The 26,539-nt window shown below is 41.1% G+C and overlaps 1 protein-coding gene across 1 annotated transcript in view; it reads right to left on the bottom strand.

Moving 5' to 3' along the window:
- The window catches only part of Lgr5 (leucine rich repeat containing G protein-coupled receptor 5), a 123,953-nt gene that overhangs the window by 42,137 nt on the left and 55,277 nt on the right, over window positions 1–26,539 (bottom strand). The window contains exons 2-4 of the mRNA XM_021204271.2: window positions 22,324–22,395; window positions 4,481–4,552; window positions 1,880–1,951 (exon numbers count right to left, since the gene is read on the bottom strand). Coding sequence (XP_021059930.1) covers window positions 1,880–1,951; window positions 4,481–4,552; window positions 22,324–22,395 — 216 coding nt within the window. The remainder of the gene's footprint in view (window positions 1–1,879; window positions 1,952–4,480; window positions 4,553–22,323; window positions 22,396–26,539) is intronic.

Genomic DNA, 26,539 nt, shown 5'->3' with positions numbered 1-26,539 from the left:
TACACCAGTGACACCAGCATACACCAGTGACACCAGCGTACACCAGTGACACCAGCATACACTGCCCTTGCCTCATAGCTCACACTGACTGAACTCTGGGCAAAGGGACCTTGTGACCATTTGTCACTTAAGCCAGCTGACACAAAGCAGTGTGTGCCAGGGGCTGAGAACCTGTCTAGACGCTTCATTTCGGATGTGATGTCATCCCGGAAAGTTAACCCTTGACTCTTTTCACAGGGAATGCGCACTTATGTATTTATAAGGTTTCAGAAAGAAATTCCTTTGTGAACCAGAAACCGGGAGACACCTGGTGAACAGTACATATCTAGCCCGACAGAAACTAAATCTGAACACCTTTATCAGAGAGTCGCTGCCCAGTTGAAGTGAAGAGAAGGCTCATGGTTTTCTCTTTCTCAAAGAGTTCCCTTCTGTTTGTGATCTTTCAGCCAATAGGGGATTTCAGTTACAAACTCTTATCCTAGAATCTACTGACTGCTTTGCAGCTGTTTAAAGTTCCTACTGGGCAGTGTCAGTATCTCAATTTCCATTTAGCCCATCCCCCGCCCCCCAGCCCTACTGGAGGCAGTTGGCTTCCCTCAGCTTGCTTCCTTCAGGTAGAGCTAACTCAACAAAAGCGAAGTGACATTGTCCTGTCATTAAGGAGGGGTTGGAAATGCAACAGCCCCGGCCCCAGCCACAAAGGGTCCCTTGTGCGCTTGTTTATCTATAGGCTGCTGAAAACCTAGGAAGTCACTTTGTTTGACTAGAATAAAAAAGCTTGAAATGACCTCAGGCACAGATTTTCTTTCATTAAAGAGAAAAGATCAAAGAATGAAGGTCTCATCTTCAGATCTCACACCCCCTTCTCTCGTTACCGCAGTAGAAAACATCAAGCAAACCGTATGTAATTATTAACTGATGGACTTTTCCGGCTGGAGTCTGCGGTCCCCGCTAGCTGGCTCGTTTTGTTCGTGCCTTTATCTCCCTCATCAGTCAGGAGCAGAAAGCAGCGCTTGGTCTGTCAGATGAGGACCTCCAGTGTAAGTATAATTAGAGAGTACTTGACACACATGTGTGTCAGAAATCATGCCACCATTCCTACATTCTGGTGGGAAGACGGTTTACTAACACAACTGATTGTGGCAGAGATCTGCCAAGTAGTGATTGTGAACAATTACTTCCAACCCAAGTTCCCAAACAGCTAGCCGGTATGAATGCTCCTCTTGTGAGGAGTTACTTATTTGTTTATGTGGGTGTTGGGAGGGAAACTTCTGATGGAAAGGCGTGTTCCAAGCAAAAGACATCAGCACCACTGTAGTGTGCGTGTGCGTGTGTGTGTGTGTGTGTGTGTGTGTGTGTGTGTGTCTGTGTGAGGTCTATGAGTCTATGTATATGAGCACCGTGGGAGTGTTTGTGATTATCTATGCCCAGTGATGGGCAGCTTGTGGTTTATATAGTAGCTATGCATCAGGACACATGGTAGATCTGGATTTCCTAATCTGAGGGTCCTTGACAGATAATGTGGAATTTAAAGCACTTGTACTTATTTTGCTAAGTAAAGTTGGATTACAAAGAAGCTCGCATAGTTTAAAAATAAAACAAATTAAAGAAGCCAAAACGGCGGATTGTCCATTCCAACTTTCTAGGTAAAAGGTAAGCATCATTTTTCATTTGAATTCAGAATTATCTAAGTGAATGTTTGTTCTGGAGACACCAACATATTCAGGGTTTAGGCTGAAGACATCATTAAATATCTGCCTGGAACCACCAAAGTCTAGGGCGAAGGCTTCTAGTTCATACAACCCCACCAGCTCATGGATAAAACAGGATGGTTCCTTCTCAATTGAGATTCATGATTTGCAGTTACAGCTGTACTTACAGGGATTGAAGGCTTCTCAAATTCTGCAGAGCTTCCTCCGGAACCTGTCTCAGCTGGTTGTTCTGCAGCATACTGTTCATGAAAACAACAACAACAACAACAACAAGAAGACAGTAAAGAAAATTAACAATTGCTGTCCCCAACACAGTAGCATCAGACACTGTCTCAGAGTCTTAAAAAAAAAATCAGAGCATCATGTGCACCAGGTTTTGGGGGGAGGTTAAATTCCTGGGGGGATGTACAAATAATAAATAAGTAAATCCTACAAGACCTCCAATTATCGAGTAAGTCCACTTCTTTCATCCAGTTACCTTCAAATGGTAGAAGGAGAGCAGGTTATCTTGAGTCCCCAGTGAGTTAATTAGAAAATTCTGTTTTTATTCGAGATGCTTCATTTGCGTGTGCTTGTCTATATGTTTATGAGCTGACAGTAGACTGTGGAGGCCAGAAGGGGGCATTTGGTTCCCTGGAACTGAAGTTATAGGTGGCTGTGAACTGCCATGTGGGTGCTGACATTCAATTTGGGGTCCTCTTTAAGAGCAGTTCTTAACCACTAGACCATCTCTCCAGACTCTACACTATAATTTATTTAACACCATTCAAATATTTTACTGTATATAAACAGCCATGAGAAAATCAGTTTAGTCTTAACATTTAAACTTGAATTTCATGATGCATTTTGAATGGTTCAAATATATTACTGGGTTCTCTTAGATGTAGATTTATTGTACCTGGTACTAACATATAAAATAAGTTAGCATCAGGGTTGGCAATATGGCCTACAATATTTCTGTTAATAGCACAAATGACCCAAATAGAAGGGAAGCCAAACCCACTAATATTAGAGAAACAATGATTCTGCTATAAAATTTAATTTTTAATAAAATATTAAATTTAATTAAGCTTTTAAAAACTTATATGCATCTTGGGCTACTGAAGCAATTTTTATTAGGCATAAGTAAATCCGGTGCTTTGGGGGAGTTAACTTTTTCTCAATGAAAAAGAAATTAAATCAAGATATTGTTTTGTGGATAAAATTTTAATGACTTGAAACTTTTACCATTTTCTTTACTTAGATGCTCCAAACCAGGATGCACTGAAACAGAGCTTGACTGTGAGAAGAAGAAGAAGACGAAGACGAAGACGAAGACGAAGAAGGAGAAGGAGAAGGAGAAGGAGAAGGAGAAGGAGAAGGAGAAGGAGAAGGAGAAGGAGAAGGAGAAGAAGAAGAGGAGGATGAGGAGGAGGAGGAGGAAGGGAAAGAGGAAGAAGAAGAAGAGGAAGAGGAAGAAGAAGAAAAGAAGAAGGAGGAGGAGAAGAAGAATTAGAAGAAGAATTAGAAGAAGAAGAAGAAGAAGAAGAAGAAGAAGAAGAAGAAGAAGAAGAAGAAGAAGAAGAAGAAGAAGAAGAAGAAGAAGAATTAGAAGGAGAAGAGGAAGAAGAAGGGGAAGGGGAGGGGGAAGAGGAGAAAGAGGAAGAAGAAGAAAAGGAGGAGGAGGAGATCTTTGTGCTGGATAGTTTTTGTTAACTTGACACAAGTTAGAAGAGGTAACTTTAATTAAGAAAATCCCTCTACAAGATCAGGCAAGCCTGATCTTGTAGAGAAGCCTGTAGGCCATTTGCTTAAATCAGTGATTGATGTGGGAGGCCTAGCTTATTGCGGGTGGTAACATCTCTGAGCTGCTGGTTCTGGGTGATAGAAGAAAGCAGCCTCTGCAAGCCAGGAGGAGCAAGCCAGCAAGCAGCACCTTTCCATGGCTTGGCCATCAGCTCCTGCCTCCAGGTTTCTGCCAAGTTTGAGTTCTTGCTTTGGCTTCCCTTGAAGGACTACGATTAGGGATATGTAAGCCAAGTAAAAACTTTCCTCCCCAAGTTGCTTTTGGTCTTGGTGTCTCAATAGAGTAATAGAAACTCAAAGTAAGATAGAACACAATAGTACTGAATTTTATGACAACAAATTTGGAAGTTGGACAATGAATGTTAAGGATATTTATGTATAAACACATTTAAGATTTCCTCTCTTCTGCTCCCCAATTCTCTCTCTTGGATAGAACCCAGGACTTTGGGTATAGTTGGCAAGTGTACCACTGAGCTACATCCCTAATCCAACATTTCTTAATGAATGGCTGACCACTTCGCTAGGCTGAACACCAGGTTTTCTACTTATGCACCCAAACTTAATATGTTTGAGTGGGTCCTTACTTGGTATGTCCTAAGGAAGCAAATTTCAAGGAAATTTGAAGCTGTGATCTCATATGCTTGTACCACAGTGAGCTATTCAATTAGTGACCAGAGTCTTTAGGGACATGCTCCCCAACTGCATGACATGGAGAAAGGAAGACATTCTTGCATGTGTGAGAAGGTAAGGTGGTTGTTTAGAGGCAAGTAACTTTAGACATAATGCTAAAGAAGAAGAGAGGAAGTGTCACACACAGATTACAGCCAAGTATGACATGGTTTTATGACATCAGCACAGGCAGAGAGGGACTTCAATGAGTCACCTCAAAGATCCAAATTGCACCCCATATTTGCACATTAATTAGCAGTCACATGACACGAGAATCAGGACTGTCTTCAAGAGATAACACTTGGTTTACTCACAGCACTTTGAGGTTGTGAAGGCCCGTGAACGCTCCCTTGGGAATGTGTGTCAGAGCATTTCCAGCAAGACGTCTGTGGGGTCCCGTGGTGAGGGGAGAGAGGGGGAGAGAAAGACACAGTCAGCATGGGTTTCTTCAAGTGCAAATCATTTCACTGTTAAAAAAAAAAAAGCCATATAACCATGTGCAAATCACACAGGCAATTGTAAAGAGTCTTGCTTTCTTATATTTTGCAAACACTTAAAATTTCCAATAAAGTGTTGGCAGAAGAGGTGCCTAAGAAAAAAATGAAATAAATTATTTATTTTACCATAAGTCTTTTAACCGCTTGTACTGTATATGTATCTATTCCTGCCTCTAAGTTTTTAAACAAAAACCTAACTTCATAATAATTTGAAACAAACTTGTGGTGTCAAAATGTGACTTACCTAAGTTTTACAACCACTGTTTTATAATAGGAAATAATCAAACAAGAATATTTTTACTGTAATTAGACCAGGATATATTCATTTATTTTAATATCGTAAAATAAGAATGTGTATTACCACATCTAGTTTGTTCCTAAACCACAAGATAGAGAAGCTTAATTTAACATGCCTTAATTAACTAATACCTTAAATTGGAAACAGAGAGCTTAGTGTAAGATGTGCTAAGATAGATGACTTAATGGCAAATTTTGTCATCTTTTCCTAGTGACATTTGAAAAGTTATCCTTACAATAGTAAAAATATGCAAAATGTCTATATAACTCAAATGTTTGGTTCTGTACTAATTTAGCAGCCACATGGAAGCCATAGCCCAGGATGTTTTGTGGTAATATCAAACAGGAAACCCTAGGCTAACATGAGCCAGAAGAGATCAGAATCTGGTGAGAATCATCTCATGCTAGAGCCAGAACACTGAAGGTCAAGACAGCCCCATCTTGCAGCAGTAAAGATGTGCGTTAGGGGTAAAGGTAGAGTTGGTCCACTTGAGTAGAACTTCTTTTCTGAAGGGTCTGATGGCCTCAAATACGTTCTCTTGATATTATATCCAAAGGCAGAGAATCCATCATGGAGAACTAGTATCGTGACTGAAAGAAGCCAGTCACTGTCCAACTTTAAATATTCATTCACTTGCTATCCAATTCCACCGACACTCAACCACATATGGATTCATAAACAAATAATGCAATTATCTTACAAATAGAACTAAATAGTATTTGTATCAAAGATACTTGGGTTGGAGAGATTGCTCAGAGGTTAAGTCACTTGTTGCTCTTCTAGAGGACCTGAGTTCAGTTCCAAGTCTCTACATGACGTACCTCTCAACTGCCCATACAACCAGCTGCTGCCACACTCTTCTGGTCTCCAGTACCTGCACACATGTGGCAAATGTGCACACACACACACACACACACACACACACACACACACACACACACAGCATTCGAAGTCAGGTGTGATGGTTTAGGCATGCAATACTAGTGTTTTGGAGGAAGAGGCAGGAAGATCTCAAATTCGAGGCCTGCCTGGACTTTAAACGAGACCCTGTCTCAAACTCAAAACCAACAAAACAGAAATAACAACACCAACAAGTATTTGTCTAATTCAAATGACTACACCACAGTATCTGTAATCCTGGTTTTTAGAAGGAATTTAATAACAAGGGGTCTGGGCTTCTCACAAAAACTTTGCCTATATTCTTGTGTGTGCTCTGAACTATTCTCGTGTGTGCTCTGAACTATTCTCGTGTGTGCTCTGAACTATTCTCGTGTGTGCTCTGAACTATTCTTGTGTGTGCTCTGAACTATTCAGTCAGTAGAAATTCCTGTGCTTTTTTGTATCACTAACAACATGGAATGCTTAGGCAAAAGGACACCCCAGGTCCCTTTTAGGGCCACGGTGGCATTATTTTGTCTTGTGATAATTTGTGCAGGCTCTTTCATCCTGTGACAGATGTAATCTGGGAGACTTAGAGAGTTCGCAATCTGTGTTCTTCCCATAGGCCTCATGGGCCAAGAAAGTGCTTTTCAAACAGCAAAAACATGTAGGATCTCATTCTGAAATTAATAATCAAACTCCAGAATAAAAAATGAGAATAGTTTAGATGATTGCTATGTACCAAGTTTATTTGTGAAAAAGGACTAAGGAAGAAATATTTGGTTTTAAATATATGCAGTGAACAAAAAGTTGGGATCCACTAACCTCAGCATGGCAGGTCTTCAGAAAATACACGTAAATCCACTTATGTAATATGTAATTCCACTTAATATTTGACCAAGGTGATTCCAGAGGGCTTACAATTTCCCCACAAATCTGTTCTATAAGGAACCTTGTGATCTTCTACCCTGTCACTCAATTCATTCTCTCCCTGCTCCCAGTCATCGTAGGTTCATTGATAATCTTTGTATGGCCACTTCTTGTTGAATTAGTGAATTCACTAAAGGATTCTTGTCAGTTTTTATACCTGGAAGAAATAAGCACCCGGCTTCTTCCCCAAATCCCTTTGTGCTGAAGCTGAACTAGCCCCTGAGGCTAACCATCTCTTTGCTTCATCTAGAGCCTCTCAACCTTTCTAATGCTGTGGTAACTCCAGCCATAAAATTAGTTTTGTTCCTACTTTGTAACTGTAAGTCTGTTTCTGTTATGAATTTTAATATAAATATCTGATGTGCAGAATATTTGCTATGTGACTCTATGAAAGGATTATTTGACCCCCAAAGGGGTTCCAAACCATAGGCTGAGAACCACTGACCTAGAATCATCTTTTTTCTGCTCCCTTCTTGACTTTCGAAGCAACCTCATTTCTGAGATTTCTAATTTTTTATACCCTCAACTCCTTTGGTAACAGTTTCTAACCTGATGGTGGGTTATAGAATCTGTGCTTTGTATTCTGCCTGTTATATAACACGTAGCCCAGGGCTTGCCTTTTGAACCTAGTCTAGGGTTCTCAAGAAATGCTGGAGGCATGGTGAATTGTCCAAATAGCATTTAGATAGTAGTTAAAGACCAACAACGGTCCTCCAGTACGGGTTACTCCGTTCTCCAAGGGCTATTTCCCCTAATAGAATTAAGAGTTTACAAAGGTGCGTGGATACTTATCTAGAGCCTCATTTTGTAGCCTTTCCCGTGCCCCTCCCCCATCTTCCTGTGGTTACAAGACTAAGTCAGGCTCTATAAAAAAAAACGCTACGTGCTGCTTCTCCATCACCTCCTAAAAGGAGGTTGCTTGTTCCCAACTTCCTCAATCTTGCCTGTCCTGCAGAGACGACTGCTAAATGCCGTCACTGATTCTGATTGGAAAAAAACGTTCCATCAGAGGTGAAATCAGAAGCGTGGAGAGGGCTGAGGAGATGGCTCCGTGGGTAAAACGTTCGACGTACAGGTGTACAGGTGTGAGGACCTAAATCTGATCCCTAGAAGCAACTTAAGCCAAGTGCAGGAGTGCTCGCCCGCCAAGCCAGTGCTCAGCAGTTGGGAGGAAAAGACAAGACTCCCCGAAGCTTGACTCGGTTAGGTATTAAATAATAAAGAGACTCCCACTCAACAACAGGACACCAGAGGTTATTTCCTGACTGCCACATGCAAGCAGTGGTACGTGCATGTGCCCACACTCACACACAAGAGTGCACCCTCCCCCAAAGGAGCGAAGAGACTCGGGGCCCCCAGATAACGTTGTGGAGCTGTGGATCCGAACTGTCCCACAGCCTTGCGGACTCTTTTTGGATGACTAACTGGATCAATATAAACCTGGGTTATCTTCTGCAAACAAGTGGATGATTGAAGGCTTATTTAGCTGGCAAGGAAGTATCACACCTGCGTGAACGTGAAAGCTGGCCTCAAGGAACCATGTTTACAAAGCTCTCCCAATCGGCCACACTCGCTGTCTTTGCTCCTGCTGCCTTTTATCTTTGTACTGTTAACCTGCAGTTAGCACACCTGAGCTATCACAACATTGCCGGCTTCTGTGCGCCTAACAGCCATTTGGAGTTGAGAAGAAATGCATGCTATCATTTTTTTCATACTAGTCTGTATCCAGCGAGTTTTTGTTGAGTTTCTCCCCCCCCCCCCTCCGCAGGGACTGCTTTGGTGGTACAGTAGTGGAGCCCCTCCACCTCTGAGCTCATTGAGCTTACATTCTAATGGCAAGGGCATTGCCATTGGACCCAAAGGTGCAAACAATGTAACATGAACATTTCTCCAAGAAAAGAATAACAAAGGTAAAGAGATAGGGAACTGCGGCTGTGGTCGTGGAGAGTGATTGTTTTCGATCCTGTAGTATAGAGGAGTCTTTCTGCTTCGAGGATATTTCAACAGAGGTCTGAGCCATACTGTGAAGGGCAGAGTAGAGTAGTGTGCTTGTGGTGTGGGCTAGATGTGTCCTACAGGGTGAATATGGAGACCGGCTAAGGAGAGAATGCCAGGGATTGGGGTCAGAGGCTGTCCAGGGCTGGTGCTTAAATGGCATTGGAGGACCTCACATGGTCTGCTAGAGTTAGAGGATGATGTGAACAAGCCTGCATTTTGACTGGATCCTTCTTACAGGAATATCTTAGAGGGCCAAGTGCAAAAGCACTTAGGGTGTTTAGACAGGAGACCTGGTGTAGGGGATACTAGAGAAACAGTGGAGGGAGCAGATCCTGCTGGAGAAGAAGAAACAATTTACATTGTTATGAACACACCACTAGAGTCAAGGTGTAATGTATTTGGTTAAAAAGGGAAGAGCAACATTCTGTAGGCAGGAGTGTATCATGCACTGCCCACCTGAATCTGTTTAGTGATACAAAGTACAACACGAAATTCTAAATAAGAGTGTGTGTACTCTGTATAAGGAGTTGTCCCTGAAGCCCAAGAGTTACTTATTGAATTAAGATACTCAGGGTTGGCCACTCCAGATAGCGTCACTGACTAGACTCATCAGCAACTGTCACTTCAGTTAGAATGCCCCCCTCTCTACTCGCAGTCATGTCCGTGAATTCAGAATATAGTTTTCAGCTTTGTGCTTAGTTCTGCTACTGTATTACTGTTAGGTAGGCAGATGGAGTTTGAGACACTGACTTTGGAAATGAAAAAAAAAGAAAAAAAAGAAAAAAAAGAAAAGACTTTGAAAACTGTGTATTCTAAGCCAGTGACAAACTCTTGGGTCAACAATGGTGACCTGCCTGCAGGATGTGCTTATGCAATAGTGGCACGAAAGTTGTGGGTGTAACCAACCACTGTCTGGTTATATCTAACGTCCACTCCGTGAGACAGAACTCCTGCCCTGACACTGCTCAGGTGGCCAAGAACCTGAAAGAAGATAGCTAATGCATGGGCCTGGGAGAAAACCAAATACTATTACTCTGCTAAAGGAACACAACAATAAAATGACCCCTAATGGTATTCTGCTGCACTCAGCCAGCATCAGAGAAGCTTCCTGCTGCGGTCAATGGGAACAAATACAGAGACCTACAACTGGACAATGTGCAGAGAGTGGGAGATCTGAAACACTCAGTCCTCAATGGGATGGAAGACACCAATGAAACAAGGTCTTCTAAACACAGTAGAACTGGCCTACGTATGAGCTCACAAGAGACTGAAGCAGCATGCATAGAGACAGGGTCCAAGTCAGATGGGGTCCTAGCACTGAGAGGTGAACTGACCACGAGTCCCCACCCCTAACCCAGAAGATATCTCCAACTGACAACTTCTTACAAAAAACATTAATTCTCTCCCATAGAGTATGAAATTTACAATTAAAGGAGACCTATACTCAGCTTAGATGGTCAACACAAATGAACCCAATGTTGTTTTTTTGAAGATGTTTTGCTTCATAATGTTTTGTTTGGGCACTTAAAAAAAAAACTTATTTATTTATTTATTTATTTATTTGCTTATCTGATAGGATTTCTAATTTTGTGTTTTTGAAAGGGTTCTCTCTGTCTCTCTCTGTCTCTGTCTCTTGTGTATACATGTGTATGTTTCTTAGTGCTTTGATTTTTTTTTTTGTCTATTTACTTCATTTTATTCTGCTTCTTTCTCCCCATTTGTTTGTTTTTCCTGTTTTGTGAAGAGAGGGAAAAAGAAGACATGGAGTTGGATGAGGGCAGGTTTATTCCTCTGATTCTTACGCTCTTTCCACTGCTTCATGGAACCCTTAGCTCTGGAGGAGAGAAGTTTGAGATGTGGGAGGAGATAAGGTAGGGGAAACCGTGATCAGATTACACTGTATTTCAAAAATATATTCTTAGGGCTGGGGAGATGGCTCAGTGGTTAAGAGCACTGACTGCTCTTCCAGAGGTCCTGAGTTCAACTCCCAGCAACCACATTGGTGGCTCGCTACCATCTGTAACAGGATCCCAATGTCCTCTTCTGGTGTGTCTGAAGACAGCCACAGTGTACTCACATGCATAAAAATTAATAAATAAATAAATCTTTAAAAAGTATTTTTTAAAAAGTTGTATTCTAGTCATCATAACTCATCAGGGTAAACATCTTTGGGCTATGTTTCCTGCAACTTATTTCACATTATTTATTTATTTCTCTTGTTCTCTGCATAGTGGCTTCAGATGCCTCGGAGTCTGTATGACGAACTGTTCTGTGAACCACTGACCTGTTATCAGGACAGTCTGCTCCAAAACAAAGGGATTTACATTATGCTATTAGCTGTTTTGTGGGCTAGCTCAATGGCAGGGTCTGTCCCACAGACAGAAACAACAACTTAAGGAAAGAATTATTATTTTTTTATTTCTTTATCATGTGGGGGTGATTTAAGGAACTTTAAAACTTAAATACCTCTAAACTACACGGGGATGGGGAACCCTCCTCAGACTTTCAAATGTGTACGTAGTGTATAAGCAGTAGGAGCCACACACAAGTCTTTCCTTCCCTGTGATGATTTGGACTAACATTTCAATCCTACAGACCTAAATGCCATTTGGTTGAAAGCTGTTCTTTAAAACTCTGTTTCTAAAACAAAACAAAAAAATCACTATTTTATAAAAGCATCTCTTTCATCATTTCTGTTTCTAAAATAAGATAGAAGTTAAAAATCTCCCATCTTTTATTATAATACAAAAGTTATCCTGAATGACGCTGCACCACTTATGAGTTACCTTATTTCAATGTTACTTGCTTTCTTTCTTTAACTTCCACAGAAAGAAAAACAGAACATTACATTGCAAAAGACTACTGGTGCACCCCTCCTCCCCCAAACAATTGCTATTGCAATAATAATCTAAAACATCTTTCAGAGTGTATAAATATCACCGAATCTCTAAAGTAAGTTGAGATTTTACAGTGATATGCAGTTTTTAAAAAATTATTATTTATTTATTTTTTGGTCAGTGCTTACTTTATAAAAGGGAAGTCTGAGTTTTTCTGTCCCGTACTTTGCCCGTGAAGGTCAGGGAATGTTCTGAATATCCCATAGGCTGGGTTCTGAGGGTGGATGGAGCATCGGACTGTGTTCTCTGCTTGGGTCTCTGGGAATACCTGTGCTGGGAGCCATTGCTAGGGGTGGGCCCATGAACCACACAGTGCTTTTAGATCTGAGAAAGGAACATGGCTGCCTGGCTCTTCCATGAACTTCAGGACTTCTAATTTAGTCAGGTTTTTTCCTTTCCCTTTTTGGTTGTTTTTCTTCACATTAACTTGCTGTGAAAACATTTTTTTTTTCCTTTGAAAGTCACTTTACTTCTTTGCTTTCATGTCCCTAACTAAGTGGCAAAAAAGGAAAAGAAAGTGGTATTCTTTTTAAGGAAGGTTCTCTCTTGTTGGTAGCCCTTCCTGGCCTGGAACTTTTGATGTAGACCCATTATATTCTGGTGTTTCCTGTGGGACATGGAAGCTGTACACCAGAGGAGCCACTCCAGCAACCAGAGGTGAATGCACCGGAATATGACAATGACACTTCTTGCGATTTAATAGGAAGACTAAGAAAAGTTTTGCCAGGTCACAGAAATTAATTTTCCAATTTTTAAAAGCCTATGAGACCTGGAGGGCGCAGAACCTTATGAATAAATGCCGCTTTGCTCTAGAAATGTGAAGAGTGCTGACATCAAGGTTGAGTAGTCACCCCATCCTGAAGATCTGGGTGACATCAGTATTATGGGATCATTTCCTTCTTTCTGATTGCTTCTCTACTGAAGGTTCTTTACTGCTTCTGCTTTTATTTGTATTCTTCCAGGCTATAATTTATCTGAATAATTACTGTCAAAGTATCATTTAAGTGTGACATTTCTGCGAAGCAGGTGCTTCTGGGAGTAACTTTGGTCACATTTGCTGCAGGCAACTCAGTCATCTTACTTGAAAGGATGACAATACTGTCTCAACTGATTCTCTTACCAGGAAAGAATTGTATGCCTTTTCTAGTATGCCTTAATACAGCCTGATGCTTAAAAGCTGTGACAGCCAGTCCATCACTTCCCTCAGCTCAGTTAGCTAAGCACATTAACTTGGTCAAAACCAGCCAAAGCCAACTAAAAATATGTCTAAGGACCATGTGTTCATAAACTGTGCGTTCCTTTCAGTATTAGGTATGATGAAGAATATTCAGATTTCAGGGTTCACGGGTTAATAATTGTTGAAGCCTAAAATCTCTGAACTGAATAAACTCTTTCAGAACAACTAGGAGATTTTTAATGAGCATAAAGACCCATGGTTTTCTAACCACACCCTAATAAAGCTCTGTTTTAACTCCTCTGTGAAATCTGCCTTAGTGACCTCAATCCACAGATAGATTCTACACAGTACTGCCCGTGACGCTTCATTTTCTGCCCTTTGATGTGTGGTCTGATTATTTACTCTTAAGGTCAAGCATCATATTGCCTGCACAGAACTGGAAACTCAAAGATATTTATTATCAGTCAGTCAATCAATCAACCATCCAATCAATTAATCATCAATCAATCAAGATTATTGATCATGTTTCTAACTGACTATAATTACTTCATGTTTGGCATGATGATTCTGAGATGGTTAGCTATTATTTAATCAGATTAGAAAAAAAATCAAAGAAGATTCCCTTTGTATTACAAACAAGACTGAAATTCAGAAATTTGGAGTCCTTTCGGTAAGCTGTTATATAATGTATTGTGGACATATAAATAGTAGCTACCTCTTATTTATTTATTTATTTTTTACTAAGCAATTCATAAATGCTAGGCACTTCTGGAGCTATTTAATTATTATAATTAGAGAAAAGACACCATTTCCCTCCTTTCCCGGGTGGTCAAGTGGGCCTAAGAGACGTTTAGATGATGCCCGTGCTGACCCAAAGCAGGCCAGGCAGAAGACAAGGGCTTCCTGGGGAGGTGGCTATGGGCGGTTCCGGTTCTGAACACACTGAATATCAGAATACAGAGAGGACAGTAAGTGGAGGTGGCATTTAATATGCTCTAGCTGAGAGTCATCACAGTGTGAGCGAAGCTAAGCAGAACCCTTATCACCTAGGAGTCTCCTATACACACGTTCTTCATGTTCTCCTTCCCTCCGTCTGTCTGAAGAAGGTCTCTTGTGGGGCCCAGAAATGTGTGAGGAACTCCAGGGAATTCTGACATCACCAGAAACACCGACTGACCGGCTGACCGACTGACTGACTGACCAACTGACCGACTGACCGGCTGACCGACTGACCGGCTGACCGACTGACCGGCTGACCGACTGACCGGCTGACCAGCTGACCGACTGACCGACTGACGGACTGACGGACTGACTGACTGACCGACTGACCGAATAGTCTTCAAACAGTATCATCCACAGAGCACACTACAGGCGAGTTCCTGAGCTCAGGCTCCAGCGTTTCTGACTTACTAGCTGGGGAGGGCACATGATTTTGCATTTCCCAAAGCACAAAAAAAAATTTCAGTGGGGAGGAAATAGTGAGACCATTCAAATGCTCCTGTCCAGGGACCCAGTACTGTGAACGTTACTGAGAGGCTGTCAATCAAAACCGAAACAACAACAACAACACAACAACAACAACAACAACAAAACTGGCCAAGATATTTGAATGTCATCTGTACATGAGAAATATGCTTGGATTTTTACTTACCCTAATTAACAGTTTCCTAATGAGTCTGTCTGCTTACATAATTCTTTTTTTTTAAAGATTTTATTTATTTATTATATGTAAGTACACTGTAGCTGTCTTCTGACATTCCAGAAGAGGGAGTCAGATCTCGTTAAGGATGGTTTGAGCCACCACGTGGTTGCTGGGATTTGAACTCTGCACCTTTGGAAGAACAGTCGGGTGCTCTTACCTGCTGAGCCATCTCACCAGCCACCTGCTTACATATTGGTCCAGTTTTTTTTTTTTTAAACAGACATCAGATACATCCTTTTATTTATTATTTTATGTATGTGAGTTCACCATTGCTCTCTTCAGACACACCAGAAGAGGGCATCAGATCCCATTACAGATGGTGGTGAGCCACCATGTGGTTGCTGGGAATTGAACTCAGGACCTCTGGAAGAGCAGTCGGTGCTCTTAACCTCTAAGTCATCTCTCCAGCCCAGATGCATCTTTTTAAAAAGCCATATTGATTTACTACTAGCTGCGTACATATATCCGCCCTCCAATGGCTTCCCACCACTCCTACTGAATTCCATACCTGGCCTGACAGAGCCCGGCCTTTGCTCCTTCATCCTCACACCGTACTGATGCTCTCTGTCCCTCTACTGCCACAAACACCTCACGCTCTCTGCTATCTCAGGGTCTGTTTTCATTGCTCCTCACTCTGAAATGCTCTGTCTTAGCGGTAGGACCAGCACCCCCCCACCCCACCCCCAGCTCCTGATCAAAGCTCAGATGTCACCTTTCCCATTTTAGATTAATCTGTTGTTTTTAAAATTAAATTTTAATGGCGTTATTTCCCCATTCTCTTTCCTCCTTCCAGTGCCTCTCATATATCCCAGCCTCCCTCTCAAATTCATGGCCTCTGGTTTTGTGTGTCAACTTGACACAAGCTGGAGTTATTGCAGAGAAAGGAGCCTCCCTTGAGGAAATGCCTCCATGAGATCCAGCTGTAAGGCATTTTCTCAATTAGTGATCAAGGGTGGGAGGGCCCATTATGGGTGGTGCTATCCCTGGGCTGCTGGTCCTGGATTCTATAAGAAAGCAAGCCAGTAAGTAACATCCCTCCATGGCCTCTGCATCAGCTCCTGCTTCCTGACCTGCCTGAGTTCCAGTCCTGACTTCCTTTGGTGATGAACAGCAATGTATATGTGCAAATTGAATAAACCCTTTCCTCCCCAACTTGCATCTTGGTCATGATGTTTGTGCAGGAATAGAAACCCTGACTAAGTCAGCCTCTTTTTCTAAGTTGCTATTGTAATGTATATATTCACAGAGATGTATACATCCCTGTTGAGTTCGGGGTGTGGCTCATGTGCATATGATTTCAGGGATGGCCAATTAACTGGGTGACAATTAAGGGCTCATCCCTGTTGATGACCCTCCTGTTCTCAGTATTCTTTAGTTGCCTCTAGTGCTTTTCCTACAGGTAGGATCTTATGAGATTTCTCTCCCCATGCATTTTTACTCTTTGTGTAGGAGTGCTTTGCCTGTATGTATCTAAGGGCTCCATGTGTACGCAGAGCCCATGGGGGCCATAAGAAGGTGCCAGCTCAACTGGAACTGGAGTCAAATGTGGGAGTTCCTCATGTGGGTGCTGGTAACCAAACCCGAGTCCTTTCCACATGTTGAATGGTGGGTGTAAGAAACACTAAGGAAAAAAAAAAATGAGAAAATTAAGTGGAGGAATTGGGTGGGCATTTATATTTCATAGAAGTTAGGGATGAAGGCACATTACAGGGGTACAGAAGAGACAAACGAAAAAACCTTTTAAAAAGTGTTCTAATTAACAACAAGTATAAGATACCTAAGGGTGTATATCTAGCTAAGTGGGTTTTTATTTGAAAGAGAACCAAAATCGTTGGCATGAAATCATACTGGAAGTTCTAGCTGGTAGAATTGGAAAATAATTGTCAGCTCTATGTAAATGAGAGACTAAAGACATGCTAAGGCCTAAGGGCATGAAGATGGTTCTTGGGTATGACAGTATTTTCGACAAGCAAAAAGTAACATGTGCTGTAGTCTACTATGGTTCTTCCTTGAAGAAAAATCTCAGAAGACAGGCAGGATGGGGGGGGGGGGTCTCACCGTTTTCAGTCATGTGGCGAGGGAGTAAAAATAGCAAGCATGGGTTAGGCTTCAGAATGTTTGGTGGTATCTCTCATTCCAAATTTCATTGGTAACGATAGATATCTACTATTTATGTAGAGGTTCTTCAAAGCCAACCATAATATGAGCAAACCGTTCCAGGGAACAATGGTAACTTAAAAGCAGACCTCCCTCGAGCCTCTCATGTTTCTTTGTGAGTCGACAATTTGATTCCAATAGCACTAAAATCTGGGAAGATTTTAAGATGCAAGCTGGAAATGAAGGCTTGGGAATATTTAAAATGGAAACAACTGCCTGCTCTAATCAGGATTCCAATCTAAGTTTACTCTAACTTGTAGATGCCAGCAACAGACACCATCTGCCATTAGCTCCTGAACTCTGAGCCACACTTGGAAGGCCAAATGCAGAATCTTTTGTTTGCCCACAAAGGAAGAACATGAAGTCCTTAACAGAGCGAGCAGAGCTGGAAGAAAAAATGTTGGTGCCAAATGCAACGATTGTTCAAGATGTCAAAATTTGGTAAAGAGCTATCTGGCATCCTTGACTTTATCTACTACAGCAGTAACCAGCTTTTCCTTTACAGATACCATGTTCCTGGGGTTCCTGCAAAATCAGGCGTATGAAACTGGAAAGGAAGAACTTTGAAGGTATTTGCATTTCATGACAACTCAAAATGTAAGTTCAGGGTTGCCCCAATCCTTTCAGTCCTGTCATTTGGTTCTCAGAAACATCCCAGGCGACAAGTGGGGTGGCTTAGAAACATACCAGGGGACAGGTGGGTTGGCTTTCACTACTTATCACCCAAGGCCCAGTGAGGTTCAACGCCAGTAACTGGCACATGCAGACCAGAGTGCCCTGGGCTTCTGGATGTACGTGCTGTGTGCCTCTCTCAGGGAAATAGACTATACATTAAGAAAAAGGCTCTCCCTTTCTTTACCTCTTTGATTGGCCTGTGCCTACCCAGTCACTAGAATAAATTAACAAATGAAGGAATGAATATGCCAAAGCTCAGAACAGCCTCACTCTCCCTGGATGTCAAGAACAAGATAGCATTCTCCATGATAGCGTTTATTTTTTTCTGAAATATTTGTTGCAGGGAGACATGTTACCCAGAGACACACTTAAAAAAATTAACTCCTTGAATATCCTTACAATTGTGTCCTTACTATATTTTCAACTATGATACCTTTGTTAAGCTTAAATGATGGGTAAACTGAACCACAGCTGTCTACACTGCTGTCTATAACACTATGAAATATATATATATATATATATATATATATATATATATATATATATATATATGATGCATATGTGTATGATGTATATATATGATGTATATTTATGATATATATGATGTATATGTAGATGATATATGTGCATATGATGTATATGCATATATATATTTCACATGAAGTTTATAACAGATGAAGTAAACTAGGGAAATGATGTACTGGGTTGTCAGAGGAAAGGATGGTGATTTGGATTCATTAACAGTGATTTTTAAAGACTTGTGATGGGATTTTATTGTTGATACTATATACAGCAATCTACTTGGCTATAAGGAGCTAGCATTTGGTAAACTGAGGTTAGGGAAGGCAATAGTGCCTTGTCAATAGTGCCTTCAGTGTCACAATGTCACACACATGGCTTTCTAAACACTCGTGTCAGTCAGCACGGATGGCAGTTTGTTTGCTTAAGGAGAATACTACATAAACCACGGCGCTAAGTGCACATTTTTATACATAACAATATTAACAAGCGTTTCGGGCCTGCTGAACCATGCCAGACTTGACACCTCCACACCGCGCTGATGCTTCTTAGGAAGGAGGCTATGGGATTAGCATCTGAGTCTAGGCTCCCTCCCCTGGCTCTGCGGCTCTTGCCTTGCAGCTCATGCTTTCTCCTTCTCCCACACAGACAGATGCAGGCAAGGGCACACGGATGCACATCCACCACCGCGCATCTCCGTTTCCTTACTGAGTCAAAGGTGTCTGACTGGGACGTGTCCTGTACCTGGTACCTGCGGTGAGCAGTACAGGAGAGCCATGTGTAGCTCTGCTTGCTTCCTTTCAAGCACAGCTCTGAAAGTCATCTCATGTCTTAGCCGTGACCCCAGCCAAGCTCTTAGCTCTGACGCCAGCCAACTTTGTTACCTCGAGCCTCTCTTACTCTCTCTCAGCCTCAGTTTCCCTGTCTGCTAACCAAAATTGGTTCTTTCTATCTTTATGAGGTAAGACGATGCAGTGGTATAACGTATAGCGAGCACATTGACCAGAAGAAAGGAAGCTATTATTTTTGTTTTAAGACTATCATTTTTAATTTTTAATTTAAGTTATTGTTTTCTTTTCATACAGGCACACATTTTATGTTGAGCACAATGCTCTCTCTTTGTTTATTCCTTTTATTCATGTTTGTCTCCTTTCTTCCTGTGGTCAATTTCACTTATACTGTTGTTTTATAGAAACATACTATATAATATAACAATATAATATATAGTATATATTATGATTATAATATATATAATATACATACATATACACACAGATACACACAGGCACACACATATATCTGTATGTGTATATATATATATATATATATATATATATATATATGTGTGTGTGTGTGTGTGTGTGTGTGTGTGTAATTATATGTGACTATATAAAATCTAGGACCACGAAATGAGAGAACATATTTGTCTCTCAGTGACTGGCTTAATTGGCTTAATATGATTATCTGCAGTTGTGTCCGTTTTCTTGTGGTTGACATAACTTCATCGCTCTTGGTGGCTGACAAACATTCCATTGTTTCTGTTTGCCATGTTTTCTTTGTCTAGCTCTCTCTGTTGTTGGACCCCTGCATTGGCTCTGTTATATAACAACTGAACAATGCTGTAAACCCCACTGATGTGTAAGTATGTTTGTGTTATGTTGACTTAGAGTCTGTGGATAAATACCCTCGAGTGGTAGAGTTGGGTCACACAGCAAATCTAGTTTAGGTTTTTTTTTTTTTTTTTTTTTTTTTGAGAATTCTCTGTATTGATTTCCGCAGAGCCTGGACCAGTTTACCTTTCCATTAGCAGTCTATAAGGATTTCCTTCTGGATCCATCCCCACCAGCATTTGTTGTTATATTCTTTTTTTCTTGTTTTTCTTGTTAAAAATGTTTTATTTTATTTCAGCTACACGTCTGTATGTGGGTGTATGCTTGTGAGTGTAGGTGGCTGTGGAGGTCAGAGGAAGGCAACGGGAGTTGCCTGGAGTGGGACTTATACATGGATACTGATGTTGGATGATGGGAGCCAAACTTGGGTCCTCTGCAACAATGAAATATATACTTAACCTTTCAGTTTTCTCTCTGGTCTTTGTTGCTTCTTTTATTTATTTATTTATTTTTTAGTTTAAAAATTTGAATGAAATTTGTTACATACAATATATGCTGATCATGTTTTACCCTCCCCCAACTCCTCCCACATCTGTCCAAACTACCCACCCATCTGAATATACCACACCCTATGTGTGTATGAGTGTGTGAATGTGTATATGTGTGTGTGTGTGTGCATGTGTGCGCATGAGTGTGTGTGTGTGTGTGCATGTGTGCGCATGTGTGTGTGTGTGTGTGCTCACATGTTTGTATAGAGCAGCCAGAGGAAAGTTTAGGGGTATTGTTTCTCTCCTTCCACCATTTGGGGTCTGATGATTGGATTGGTGGCAAATGCCTTTTTCTCCCGAGCCATTTCATGGGTCTCACTCTTAACCTTGAATCCAGCAATTCAGTCAGCTCAGCAGATCAAATTCCAGAGCAGACAAAGAGAATGGGATCGTTTTTTAAAGAGTGACCTTTAATTCTGGAATTCTCTGGTTCTATGACCAAGGTATTGGATAGAGCTTCCAGAGAGATAAATATGAGATTGTTCATTAGAGCCCCATTTTAGAATGGTGTTCTCTCCCCCCTCCCCTTAGTCTGCTTCCCCCTCTCAATTATCTCTTGACAAACTGCCCTTGAGACAGAATTAACATTTACTTCAAGAAGTCAGAGGAGTTAGTTTGAATGGGCTAAGTCACTAGTGGAGGGGCGGAGACTTTGAAAAGTCCTTGGGGGAGTGAATTATTTATTGATTCAGTTTGTGGTCTAAAGTTGAAGTATGTGTTGGGGAAGAAAGGAGGTATTGTGCCTTGTGATATTTAAAAAGAAAAGAGGAAAGGGTACATAGTTTTTTATCTTAGAAATATGACGGTGCAGAGAGCTAAAATTTGCATTTTAATTGGGCAGGGCAAAGAGAACAAGAGAGTTGTTAAAGCAACCACTACATACATACATGTACACACACACACACACACACACACACACACACACACACACAATGTGTGTGAAGCTCCTCTGAAGTGTTTCACTTGCTATTTTTCAGAACTTTATTATTTATTATGTAAAGACTGTGACTAAGACAGATATACTCCTAGCTTTTTTGAAGGCTAAGTTGTAGCCATATAAGTGAACGTGATAGAGTGTACAGAGGAAGAGAGAGAAGTCTAGATATAGACTGAATATATTCTCTAAATGATAAAAAACAACCCTTGCTATATAAATTACTATCCCGATTCCTCACCATACCACATGATAACAATTTGTTATACTCTTTCTAGGAATAAGAACAACAACACTCTTTAAGCAATAACACCATTAAAAAGAAAAAGATAAAGCGCTAGCATGGAGAACTTGGGAATATTATCCTCTTGAAGAGATGATCACTGATGTGCAGTTTGGTTACGATGGAAACTCCATCTCCTGTGGTGGATCATGTGGTGCACCAAAGATTTAAATTACTTCTCAAATTGGACCCTGAGTTTAGGGTTTAAAAGGGACGCATTTTCCAAAGAGGTCATTGCCGACACAATCCCTTTAATCAACCATCAGAGGATTTACCCAACTGATGGTGCCAAGCTTCCCTCCCAGGGACCAAGATGGTGTGGAGCTTCGATCACTCAACAGGGTCTGAGGATCAAATGACTTTGCAAATGCTGAGTTTTTGGTTTATACAGTTCTTTTTCATCTTCTGGAGAGTGATCACTAGACTTAATCAGGTTTCCTCTGTGCATCATTAACTAATTTTATCTTTCTCCTTTAACTTTTTTTTTTTTTAAGAGTGAGTTTAGAAGAACCCATTAAGTCCTCTGGATCTCATGTTTTCTCCGTTGAAGCCTTGAGGGGAGCTAAATGTAAAAGGAGGGAAATAGTAATTAAAAGTGATCAGGACAAGAAGTTTTGGTGCTAGGCAACGTGGACCCATACCTCCCAGTCACAAGCTGAATGGAGCGGCAGGTTTTGGTTTTCATTATAGCTTTACTTGCTATTTTAATAAACATGAACCAGTATTCAAACTTTTAATCCCCTGCTGTTTAACTGTTTCCAGAGAGTCATCCAGCTCTTTTAAACAGCCTCTGCTTTAAAATTTTAATTGGTTTGGCTCAGTCTCACCTTAGAAAGTTGTAGCCTCATGGTAAACTCTTTTATAAGTTGATTTCCAGAATCATAAGCTAGTCTTCCCCTGCCCCCCCCCCTTAAGTGTTTCCTCATGTGCCAGAGTTGTTGGTGCCGACAGCTTCCCTGATTTGTTTTATCTGATTCCCACAGCAAGTATGAGAGACAAATGCAGGAATGTGCACGGCATTGACGGAAACATCCAGACAGCAGTGATACTCACAACTCTTCTAGGAAACGGAGGCGATGTAGGAGACTGGCGGGAAGCTGACTGATGTTGTTCATACTGAGGTCCCTGGAGGGGAGGGAAGACAGACAGACAGACAGCATGTGAGGAGTGGGATATACCACACTGCGAGGAAATCCAGCTGTTTGCTTTACACATTTCCAAGCAAGAGAGTAAAACGAACTCATTCCCCGCCTTCACAAATGAATGGTGATTTTTCCATCCCAGATATATAACCCGCTAAGGTCAGGGGATCTTTCTCGGATTAAACAGTCTACGAGGAACTTGCATGGAATGCAAGGTGGTTTAGACCATTCATGGGCATGGCTGTAATTCTTCATGTTTAAAATGATGTTTTGAGCAGGGCCAAGAAGGAAGCAGACGAAACCGGACTTTGTGTCTTGCTTTCAAAGAGACAAAGAGAGATGTCTTCACCTGGCAACTCTAGAGCTCCCGTTCCTCTGGGGTTTTTAAGCACCTTGTAAAAACAAATGTTTTGATCCAAAGAAACTTGAAACAAAACAAGACAAAAAGCCCTTTCCCTCTTCAGACTTGCTCCTTTTGCAGCTTCTCGGATTGCATTAAATAAGTGAAATGAACCATAAAAGGAGGGTGTAAGGCGACCCTGTTCTGTAGTACACTTCCTGCTGGGCCTGCACAGTAGTTCCTGGCGCAGGAAACAACAAGCCACTTTAGGCAGAACTCAATTTTTGTTTTAAGTGAAAGTCCGTGTAATTAGATTTTATTGTTTTTTTTTTTTTCTTTCTCTATTTCCTTACCATTTCTCATGCGTTGTATAGCATCTATGGCTTTCCTATCTGTATCTCAGAAGTCCAGAGACTGACAGCGGGGCAGACTTGAACCAAACCAGCTCAGACTTCATATAGTTGTTGCAGGTTTGGGGAGAAAGTGGCCTGCTGCCTTATCCTGCGAATGAATGCTGTTGTAACATCAGGTCTGCATTTCATACTTAAAGCTCATCTTAAGACTCTGGGTTTCTTTGTTAAAGTGTGCACACCCATGGCAACTCCTCAGTCAAGTAGTTGTTAATTGTGTAGTTGTTTTGACAAATGTTAATGCTAACTCGGTGACGCTATGGAAATGAAGAGTTATTTTAACATTAACCAACATGAAGCTGGGGAGATAGCTCAGTGGCTAAGGCATTTGTCTTGCTAGCATGAGGACAAGACTTCAGGTCCCCAGAACCCACATAGAGGCCATGAAGGTATGGCAGCTACTTCTAATTCCAGCTGTCTGGGGGCGGAGAGACAATGGATACTTGGGGCAAACTGGCTAGCTAGACGAGTTAGAATCAGTGATCCCATGGTTGGCCAACAGACTCTGTCTCAGCAGAGTGAGGGGTGATTGGAGTAGATACCCAATATCATCCTTAGGCCTCCATATGCATGAGCACACACGTGCACATATGTATATACATTTGCTTGTGTGCACACACACTAATCCACTCCACATGTAAATATGCGTACACACATGCATACACAGCACACACACACACACACACACACACACACACACCTATACATGCAAAAAAGTAACAAATATGTTAAAAGGAAACAAAATGTTTTCCTAGATACTCGAGTATGATAATCTTAAAACTACTATTAATTTTGACATCTACTAGTATATAACAGTATAATCAGATACATACTATATTCTTACCTTAAAGCTAAACAGAGGCAAAAATATAGAGTAAAATATGTCTGTATTTTTTAAAATTTGGATTTTCCTGAGATGGTCTAGATAGTAAACATTAGTGACAATTTTATTTTATTTTTTTGTATGTGTGCGTACCAATTATCAATGTGTTAAACAGATTAATATGGTTTCTAGATACATCACTGTGTCTGTGTACTACTGTGGATGCTAACAAGTGCTTGCTGATGGGAGCTTGATATAGCTGACTCCTGAGAGGCTCTGCCTGTGCCTGACAAGTACAGAAGTGGATGCTCACAGCCATCCATTGGACAGAACACAGGGTCCCCAATGAAGAAGTTAGAGAAAGAATCCAAGGAGTTGAAGGGGTTTACAGTCCCATAGGAGGAACAATAATATGAACTAACCAGTACCCCCAGAGTGCCCAAGGAATAAACCACCAACTAAAAAGTACACATGGTGGGACTCATGGCTCCAGCTGCATATGTAGCAGAGGATGGCCTAGTTGGTCATCAATGGGAGGAGAGGCCCTTGGTCCTATGACAGCTCTATGCCCCAGTGTAGGGGAATGCCAGGGCCAGGAAGCAGGAGTGGGTGGGTTGGTGAGCAGGGGGAGGGGGAGGGGAAAAGAGGAGGGAGTTTTTAGAGGGGAAACCAGGAAAGGGGATAACATTTGAAATGTAAATAAAGAAAATATCTAATAAAAAGAACTGCACCACAATATAGTAGATATATAATAGATATGTAGTAGACAGATAATAATAGATCAAATGGATCTATTCCAGGGGTCTTAAACTGACAGGGTCATGTACTGAGGTGGGACACAGCATTGGACAAAGGAGAAAGGACAAAAGCTGATGACCTTTGGCCTTTAACCCTCTCATACTATTCTGGGTGCTAGAAGCTGATGGCTTCTCTGTCTGTCTGTCTGTCTGTCTGTCTGTCTGTCTGTCTCTGTCTCTGTCTCTGTCTCTCTCTCTCTCTCTCTCTCTGGGACTAGAAGCTGACTGCTTCTGTCTGTCTGTCTGTCTGTCTGTCTCTCTCTCTCTCTCTCTCTCTCTCTGGGACTAGAAGCAGACTGCTTCTGGAAATGGATCCCTGCTGATATCAACTGGAGAATAAGAAAAGAAACTTAGTCACTGGGGCTATTTTTCTCTTTGACTCAGGGTTGGGGGAGGCTTTCTCTGACCAGGTGAAAGACTCAGAGTTCATTAACTCTTTGGGAGCCAGAGAGAAAAAAAAAGAAAGTCACACACACACACACACACACACACACACACACACACACACACACTGGGCAACGCAGAAAAGGGCTATACCAAGATTTTATTTTTGCTTTCAGCTTTTTATAGCTTTCTAAACAAAAAGTTCTCTAAGGAAAAATTACCTCATAGGTGAAATATTACATAAAAGGGGAGTTACAGAAGGATGTTGATAGTAAGTTTAAAGTGGTGTTTCATTCTATAAGCTCTTTGTAAGTTCAAAGCAACAGTTTCTCATGACCTTTCTTTATCATATTGTGTACACCGGTGGCTTCATCCTTGGACTTGACCTAGAATGAGTGTTTTTCCTTGATCACAAATTTGTTCCAAGCCTATTTTTCATCTTAATGCAATTTATGGAACCTCTTTTTATGCAGTCTTTACTTACTATTCTATGAGGAGGGGGCACATTCTATTCTTGATTCTAACTTTATTATATCTTTCTGATAAAACAACTAAAACCATCTCTGTAAACTCTCTGCCTAAAATTATTTGAGTTAAATCAGGAACTAATTCACCAGTCATTAATAAATCAATAATTAATTAAATAGCATTAATGCATGAAAATTCATCTTCATGTCGATCTGCAGGAAATTTGCCCAGTGGGCTTTCACCTAGGAAGGGATCACACCAGGCTATAGGTAGTGAGTGTCTCCCGGTGTCCACTCACACCAAGACACATAAATGAGGAGTGTGGCAATGACAGACATGAGAAAGCACATCAGTAGTAATCCTGGGATGAACTCTCTGGTTCAGTGTCTCACCAGAGCACACCATCACAGCTGAGCAAGATGGTGGGCCATCTCCAGGGCGTTCACTTGCCCACTGCAGCTCTTTGTGAATGGTGTCTGTCAGACCTAGCAGATATTTATATAATAGTTCACAAAAGTGAAAAGAAAATACACATTCTTCCCAGAAGCCCAGAAACTTGTCTCTAAAACAGACTGTATTTTAGGTTATAAAAACTAAAATTATTTCAGAAAATTTCCAAATCTAAAGGAGGAAGTGAACATCCAAATTTAAGAAGCATTAGACATTACCAGAGAAGGATTTCTACATTGTATATAGTCAAGTTGTCAATGATATACAGTAAGGAAATAATATTGCACGCTGCAAGGGTAAAGTGCTGGCTCACATACAAAGGCAAAAGGTGAGAAGACCCTAAGAGACAGCAAAGTCTGGAGCATCCTTTATCAAGCCCTGAGAGCAGACAACTGCCATATCAAGTAAAGGTATATATATATATATATATATATATATATATATATATATATATA

This window comes from Mus pahari, chromosome 9 (assembly GCF_900095145.1).
Source record: "Mus pahari chromosome 9, PAHARI_EIJ_v1.1, whole genome shotgun sequence".
Lineage (NCBI taxonomy): Eukaryota > Metazoa > Chordata > Mammalia > Rodentia > Muridae > Mus > Mus pahari.
The sequence above is the reverse complement of the archived record's forward strand: the minus strand, read 5'-3'. Positions and strand labels throughout refer to the sequence as shown.